This window comes from Capsicum annuum, chromosome 8 (assembly GCF_002878395.1).
Source record: "Capsicum annuum cultivar UCD-10X-F1 chromosome 8, UCD10Xv1.1, whole genome shotgun sequence".
NCBI classification, from domain to species: Eukaryota; Viridiplantae; Streptophyta; class Magnoliopsida; order Solanales; family Solanaceae; genus Capsicum; species Capsicum annuum.
In genome coordinates, this window is record NC_061118.1 from 145,310,284 (window position 1) to 145,318,699 (window position 8,416).

The 8,416-nt window shown below is 33.8% G+C and overlaps 2 protein-coding genes across 4 annotated transcripts in view; both read left to right on the forward strand.

The window, feature by feature from the left end:
• LOC107839192 (U-box domain-containing protein 33) overlaps positions 1–541 on the forward strand; it is an 11,455-nt gene extending 10,914 nt beyond the window's left edge. The window contains exon 9 of the mRNA XM_016682583.2: positions 189–541. Coding sequence (XP_016538069.1) covers positions 189–371 — 183 coding nt within the window. The 3' untranslated portion in view covers positions 372–541. The remainder of the gene's footprint in view (positions 1–188) is intronic.
• A 3,084-nt stretch (positions 542–3,625) lies between these two features.
• On the forward strand, positions 3,626–7,559 carry LOC107839194 (H/ACA ribonucleoprotein complex non-core subunit NAF1). Of its 3 annotated transcripts, none has more exons than XM_016682586.2 (4): positions 3,638–4,399; positions 4,927–5,004; positions 5,169–6,322; positions 7,352–7,559. In XM_016682586.2, the coding sequence occupies exons 1-3, from the start codon at positions 3,797–3,799 to the stop codon at positions 6,318–6,320; spliced, it is 1,833 nt and encodes a 610-aa protein (XP_016538072.1). In that variant the 5' UTR covers positions 3,638–3,796; the 3' UTR covers positions 6,321–6,322; positions 7,352–7,559. The 3 variants fall into 3 exon arrangements, with proteins under 3 accessions (XP_016538070.1, XP_016538072.1, XP_016538071.1); XM_016682585.2 differs by having other exon boundaries at positions 7,355–7,559; XM_016682584.2 differs by lacking the exon at positions 7,352–7,559 and having other exon boundaries at positions 3,626–4,399; positions 5,169–6,486.
• The last annotated feature ends 857 nt before the right edge of the window (positions 7,560–8,416 follow it).

Sequence of the window (8,416 nt, forward strand, 5' to 3'; positions counted from 1 at the left end):
AGCATCCCTTACTGTCATTTCTCAGTTCTGCAACATTATATAACCCATGCAAGTTTGTGTTATGGTTCTCCATTCAATGAGTTTGTTATCCAACTCAATAGTCTCTGTTTTTCGTTGTTCTTCTTTTAGAAAACACAAAGAGTTCCTGTTTAATCATTTCTTGATGGTCATGTGTTTCACTACAACAGGAAGTCATGCAAGATCCTGTAGTAGCAGCGGATGGCTTCACATATGAAGCAGAAGCATTAAGAGGATGGTTGGACAGCGGGCATGAGACCTCGCCCATGACAAACCTTACGCTTTCCCATAAGAACCTTGTTCCTAATCATGCCCTCCGTTCTGCAATTCAGGAGTGGCTGCAACAGAGTTGACAGTCGGCAGCTTTCGAGCGAAATTGTCTATAGTCTATGCTATAGTTATATTGTAAAACAATACTCCCCAATACATATTTGAATATAGGTTTCTTGTACATGTATAGATAAATATGGCTAACATTATTTCGTTATTGTTGTTGGCCTTATTTTTGAATTTCTTTTTTCAATCTGCTTGGATTTGCTTTATTTTAAGCTAAGGAGTCTACCACAAACCTTTCTATATCTACGAGGTAAAGATAAGGTGTGCGTACACTCTATTCTCCCCGACTTCATTTGTGGGATTAGACTGGTATGTTATATATAAAAATGACATAAACCGGAAGTTTACTGAAATCTGAACATGAACAAAGTGGTTTATGCCTAAAATTTTACTCTACATCTCCATGTTTTCTTGTACTAATAATCTAATCACAAGTTTACGTAGATTGTAACTTATTTCATTTTCCTTTCAAAGAATTACATACTAGTATTCAAATGCTATAAAGTTTATAATAAATGTTGCGTACGTGCCACATGAGAAATGATTAGAGGTGTCTCAATAAATTAGTAACCTAAAGTTAAGTTTTAATTAGAAGTATTATATATGTAAACATACATACAAAATTACTATTATAATTTAGAGTTGTCTTGTTTGTTCTTGCATAATAGTTGTTTTGGTGTAATATTTTTAAAAGACATATACCCTTTAACTTCACTGATTAATATAACTATTAATAAAAGTAAGGACTAATTCTAGTTAATAAAATATTAGTCATTTGTTTGCAATGCATTAACTTGGATGTTGTTGTTAAAATTTTATTTACTAATATAAAGATTGAGTTGTTTAGTTCAAAGTTCTAAAGTATTTCTTGTAAAAATGAGATAACTTTTTCTCTTTTTTTTTTTTAGATAATTTTTTAAAATGTATTTTATAATCTTCATTATTATTTCAAGTGAAGTTGAAATCATATAATTTACTATTAAAATTTTTGAGGTCTCAAAATTTTAGGGGTCTAAAACAAAGATTTTACTAGCTTAACCCTTTGAGTCACCCTAGAAATGACAACACCTAAATGATTCCAATTTCAAGTTATTTAGAAAGATGTTAATAAACTTCCTAATTGAATGTACTAAAGTTTCAAGCTAATGGATAATATTGAAGAAAAAAAAGTATAATAAAATAGCTTGATAAGATAATTAACATGTCCTATTCAAATTCTGTTTATACTTGACAAATTAGAAAAATTGGAACTTTACTTATATATATTTTACGGAAAAGGTTTAAAAATACCTTTAACTATTTAAAATAGCTTAAAAATATTCCTCGTTAGATTTTTGGCTGAAAAATACTCCTACGTTAAATATTTGGCTCAAAAATACCCCTCCCTCTAACGGAATTCAAAAAAGAATAAAAAAATACCCCTAAATTATCTGAAATGGCTAAAAAATATTCATCTGTTAAATATGTGGCTCAAAAATATCCCTCCATTTAATAAAATTCCACCAAGCATGCCACCTAGATAAAAAAAAATAACACATGACTATGTCACATTACTATCTACATGTAAAATGTTAGTATTTTTTAATTATATAACATTCCTTTCTTCTTTATTTTTTTTTCAAAGCAGTGAAACGGAAAAACCAACAAACTAATATTTTGCTAATTACTCCATTAGTGTTTTAAAAGTTCTAAATTTCACCTTTTCATTAGTGTTTTAAAAATTCTAAATTTCAGCTTTTCATTAGTGTTTTAAAAGTTCTAAATTTCATCTTGTTATTGTCGTTTGGGATAAGGGACATCTTGATCTTGATCTGATGTTGACTCGGAGGAGGAGCCAGAATTTTAACTTTTAAGCTAGCAAATGTTGATGCACTAATAATTGAGTTGAATTTACTACATGCAAATTCGTTTTCAAAATAAATGAATTCCTTTTAACACTTGTTTAATCATTCGAAATGAATTCATTTTTCTAAATTCAGTTTTGATGAATAATCTTATTATTTTTAGAACAAGTTTGAAAAGAAGTAAAATGATACTTAATATTAATAAATTATTCTTTAATTATGTCATTCATTAACTTTTTGAAGATGTGTGCCACATTCAAAGATTCATTAATTCTAGATTCATTAATTTTAGATTAGAGGAGTTATTTATTAAATCATTTTAACATAAACATTTTGAGTAAAAGCTAACAAAGCCAAACACATCTTTTGAGTAACTAATTTGAAGTTTAGTTTGAAATTTGTTACATTTACGAGTAAATCTAACTTTTAACTTTTATACTGGCCTAATAATTAATGGATTTATCAGTTTAATATGACTCTTTTGTTGGGTTTTACACTTTTAAACCTATTAATAGGAAAAAACATGTTTTTTAGATGATCAAAGGAATTTGATAATAGCGATGTTACATTTAATAATTTTTTTCAAAAAAAATATTATGTAATCACTGTTTATCTACTTTGATTAAAAATAAAAAAGTCGTATAAGTTTTGTCTGTTTCACTGACGTTTTTAAATAAAAATAAAAAAGAAAGGAATGTCATATAATTAAAAAATACAAAAATTTTACATGTGGATGGTAATGTGGCATAGTCACATAATTTTTTTTTATCTAAGTGGCATACTTGGTGGAATTTCGTTAAGAGGAGGGGTATTTTTGAGCCAAATATTTAACAGATGGGTATTTTTGAGTCATTTTAGATAGTTCAAGGGTATTTTTGATCCTTTCTCGAATTTCGTTAGAGGGAGGGGTATTTTTGAGCCAAATATTTAACGGAGGAGTATTTTTGAGCCAAAAATCTAACGAGGGACATTTTTGAGCTATTTCAGATAGTTCAGGAGTATTTTTGAGCCTTTTTCGTATATTTTATTACCATGTAGAAGCATGAAGCGAGCATAGGTAATCCGAGTGGACAGCATATTGAGCAAACATTGTTCAATTTCAAGTTGAACATGAAAAGCCATGTTTTTTTAATTAATATATGTTTTAAATTATTAATAATTAAAAAAAAAATTAAGAAGAAATACATGAAATTTTGAGGTTTATTAATGCAACGACAGAACTAGAATTTTCTTTGAGAGGTTTAGAAGTGCACATACAAATTAATCGAAGAGGTTTAATATCTAGTTATATATACATAAAAATTGATTTTAACCTTATAATTAGACCATTCTACTAACGGGAAAACTTTATAATCTCATTTGTAATAATCGAAGGGCATTTTGGGAACAAAAGCCAAAATAAGTTCATTTTTGTTGTATTTGCAAAGTTGATGGGGCAATGTTTGGCCTTGTAAATTCTCTGTTAAACCCTATTAGGGTTTAAGAAAGGGTTATTGCTGCCCCCAAAATTCGCATACAAACGATTATAAAGTCCTATTATTAGAACTGTATACAATGAGAAAGTTTTTGGGAAGGCAATTTTTGTCGGTTGAAGAAAAATGGTGGATTTTCTATACAGCTCCACGGTTGAAGAGAAAAATGAGAAAGAAAACGAGCCTGAATTTGATGAATATTCTTTGTCTTTTGCTGATTCGTTGCTTGATTATGATTCCCTCAGAGATTTCATATTGGATACAGATGATGATGATGATGATGTGGGCACTCGTGGAATTCTTGTGAATAAAGAAGAGACCCAAATTGGGGTTCATGAGAATCGTTTCAAAGTTGAGTTGCCAATGCCCATGGGGGTAGTTGAGGAGGAGATGGGGAAAGTTAGTATAAGTGGGATACAGAATGAAAGAGGGGTTGATCAAGCTGGTAATAATAGTATCAGCATTGATGAAGCTGGCGTTAGCAAGAATGAGGAGAGTGATAAAGTTGATGTCGCTACTAGTAGGGCTGAGGAAAGAATTCTGAGTAACAGCGATGCGGAGACTGAAAGTGAAAGTTCATCCAATGCTGAGGAAGAAGATGCGCGTAGTAGCTCAAATGAGGAAGCAGAATGGGAGGAGGAGGATATAGAAGAAGGCGAGATTCTACCATCTGATTCCGATGAGGACACTGGTGTTAGGGGACCTATCAGGTCCAAGAATGAAGTTCAGGTAATAAGTAAATGCTAATGCATCTGAATTACTACTAATTGTTGCAGTAATGCTTCTGCACTATATGGAATGCAATGGAAAAATGTTTAAATGTCCAGCTAAATAGCAAGAAAAACACCCTTTTTAGGCTCTTACAAGAGATGATAATCTAATAGATGTCTGTTAAGCATGAATATTAGTATGCAGATATACAATGTTTACGTGGAGAGCTTTCATGTCTATGAAAGATAAACAGGATTTCGAGTAAAGAATGACTGGCCTGAGTGTAGTCATCATTGTAGTATAATTGAACCAGAGTCATTATGTATGTTTACGTCTAGATGTTGCAAATTTGTTTGCATTCAATTGATAACGTAATGTTCTTTGTTATTTAGTTTGAGTAGTCTAAAGATGTAATATGGAACTTTGTGTAAAGTTTTTTTTTCTGCACCTTGCATGGATGATTAGCACATGACGGTTATGTTTTGGATTTGCTTTTCTTGTTTTATGTCAACACGTGAAGTATTCAATCATCTTGGTAATTGCAGGTTCTACCCCCAGTTCCAGAAGTGACTGCGACCTTACAACCACATCACCAGATGCAGCCTGTAGGAGTTGTGTCATCGGTAAGACTAAAAAGCTGAAAGGCAGACAATGCAATGTGATTGTTCTTTTATTTTAAGCAGCAAAAAATGATTTTGTAAATGGTGCTTGCTTATATTTTATTCAAATTTGCTTATATTTAATTCAACTTTGTTATTGAAAGGACTTATTTCATCTATTGCGACAGATTATTGGGGCCCAAGTTGTAGTAGAAGGGGTGGAAAAGCATACTCCTCTTAATGATGGTTCGATTCTCTGGATAACAGAAAGCAGATCTCCACTTGGTATAGTAGATGAGATTTTTGGGCCTGTCAGGAACCCGTACTACATTGTAAGATACAATTCTAACCACGAGGTTCCCCCTGGAGTCCACCCAGGCACCTTGATCTCTTTCGTCCCTGAATTTTCAAATCATATTTTAAATGACAACAGTCTTTACAAGAAAGGGTATGATGCATCTGGTGAAAATGATGAAGAGGTGTCTGAGGATGAATTTTCAGATGATGAAAAGGAGGCTGAATACAAGAGAATGCTGAAAATGAAAAAGAGGGGCATCATAAATGACCAGAAAACAGGATATAAGAAGAAGGACAAAAAGAACCGCAAAAGTCGATCACAGAACTGGAAACACGATCAAGGTGCGGCTACAGATGTGCAACGTGAAAATGGTAAGCCATCAATCGACCAAAGTCAACGTTTTATCCCTGCTGCTGCTTCTGCTCCACTGGATCCAGGCATTCATCCAAGCGCCTCTCTTCAAGGACCTGGACTGAGCATTAGGCCTTCATCAGTCCCTTCATTCCTGCATATACAAAATTCCCCTGGCTTAGCAGCACAGTCGACTGGAGTTTGGACTAATGGAATCCCATATCAGCAGCCCCAGAAAATCGGCTTTCCCAACACACTGCCAAATGTTGATATGACATGGCCCCAACAACGTCATCCGGCACAAATCTTTCAAATGCCTTTGCCAAATGCATTACCTTTTGAGCAGCAAATAAATCCAGCTCTTCTGTCTCGCTTTATGTTCTCAGGTGGACTACCAAATTTTGGTCCAGGGCCTTCATTTGCGGCTTGGCCTGCCTTAGGACAAAGTGTTTTTAGTCAATCACCTATGGCAATGGGCTTACCAGGCCAATTTACTCCTACACCCATGAATTTGGGAGGTCAGATACCTGCGAATGGACCACAATCAGGACAGAACAATAATTCACAACCACATGCTGTGGTTCCTGGCTCAAGCTTCAATCAAGGTGCTCATTCTAGTGGTGGTTGGAGAGAGAATCACAGGGGTGGTGGCCGTTTTGGTGGTAGGATAGGCAGGTCACAATATCACTGAAGGTGAAAACCTTTACTTTGTAACTTCCATTACAGAAGTAGTATAGTAGATTTATGGTATTATTTCCCCTTCAGGGATCTAGTGTGTGCAGGACTATCCTCCTTTTTATGGCTTCATCAAACGTAATACATTTTGTCCCAAATTCAAAATAAATGTTTACTTTCCACCTGTGCTCTCCTCCATACTGCTCACAATGCCAAAACCAATGATTTTGGAATCATTCTCATTTTTTGCCTTGAATAATCCTGGAGTGTGATGGAGTCAGGTACTCGATACAACAGATAGACTGGGTTCCCCCTTTTTTGGTTTTCCACTAGGTTTTTGGTACTTCCTTTGGGGCTTGATTAATCCCGGTTTACTCCGGGAGGTCTCACTTTGGAGGTAAAGCACTCTCTACCTAAGGCGACCTCATTTTCAAGACTTGAACCCAAGTCGTCTGAGTTGGTGGCAACAGACTTGTACTGCCAAATCACTTGATTTTCTGATTCCTTCTTCATTTTTTCCCTTTCTTTAAAGGTTTTCTTGTGTCCAAATGTAGTTGACCTCATTATTTAGATGACAAGTTATTGATATTTGTATGGTTATAAATCATCTAATTAAGAGTAAATGAGACATCTAAAATTTAATTATTTTCCAAGCTTTATTTTAGAATTGAGAGTTTCCCATAGCTGCATTTAGTGTCATCTCAGTAAGTAGTGGGGAAAATGTAGCAACAATAGTATAGATAAGGGCATATTGATGACAGCACCTCTAAATATGAGCTTAGTTTTCTCAATCATGTTGTCAATACAGTTGTATTATTAACCTGCCATACAAGAAAAATGTTACCAAGACATGTATATTTTGGATTCAATCTGTCTTTGACAAGCCCAACATAATGTTAATTTGACTTAAGGGATGTGATAATTCTTTCATTTTAGTCTGAGCTATGTATATTTCCAAACGAACTTCTCTTTGTGCTTCTTGTCCTCTTCATTTTTCCAAGCAAGTAAACTGAAATTAACTTTGTGACTTCATAATTTGTATTGCAGCAGGTCATGAAAAGTTTTGAGGTTTCAAATGGGTGATTGCAGATGGGCAGAGGAGGGACTTGCATAAACTTTAGAATGTGTATTTAGTTTTCAAACTTTTTTAGTGTAGTTATGAGTTATGACTAAGGTGGATGGTACATAAAATAACTTTTATATATGAACCTACGACATAGTGATAGACCTAAATATATACAACAACAACAACAAACCCAGTGTATTCCCACATAGTGAGGTCTGGGGAGGGTAAGATGTACGCAGTCCATACCTCTACCTCTAAAGAAGTAGAAAGGCTGTTTCCGATAGACCCCCGGCTCAAGATAAAGAATAGTAGACAAGGTCGTAATGAAACGTGAAACGGGATGGATGACATAACAGAAATAAGAAATAAGACACTCATACAGTAGTACCATACACTCACAGATCAAAGGCGCCCACCACGTCCAAACTCTCATAACTAGTTGCTCCTACCTATGGACACAGTCCTAGGATTACTAATTCGGCTACACAAAAGCTCTCCTAACTACTTGCTACGACTCATCCACACACAATAGCCTTCTACCCTTATCCGTGATTTTCATACTTTTCTATCTAGGGTCATGTCCTCGATAAGCTGCCTCTGAATATTTTGAAGATTAATAATTGATGTCGTACACATTTTGACTTACCTTCACCTACCACATATATAAATGTTGACCTACTCGAAATGATTTTTGTATAATTATCTTTTCTTCTTGTTGATATTTTCTCTACTTATTTACGTTAATTAGTATTCTCTTCGTACATTTTTATTTATTCAAAATTAATTTGGTATACTTTTAAAAAGCAATGTTGAATAGATTGACAATTTGATTATATCGCCTTTAAATGTATCGAGAGATGATATAGTTAATAATAAGGATAATTCAGCAATTAAATAATAGATTATCTCTTAATTTTTTACATTGAACAAGTAAAAGTGAATACTTCCTCCGTCTGATTTTACTCGTCCCAATTTGACATTGTACATTGATTAAGAAAAATAATTAATGACATGGCTACTTTACCATAGTACCCCTATTAAATGAT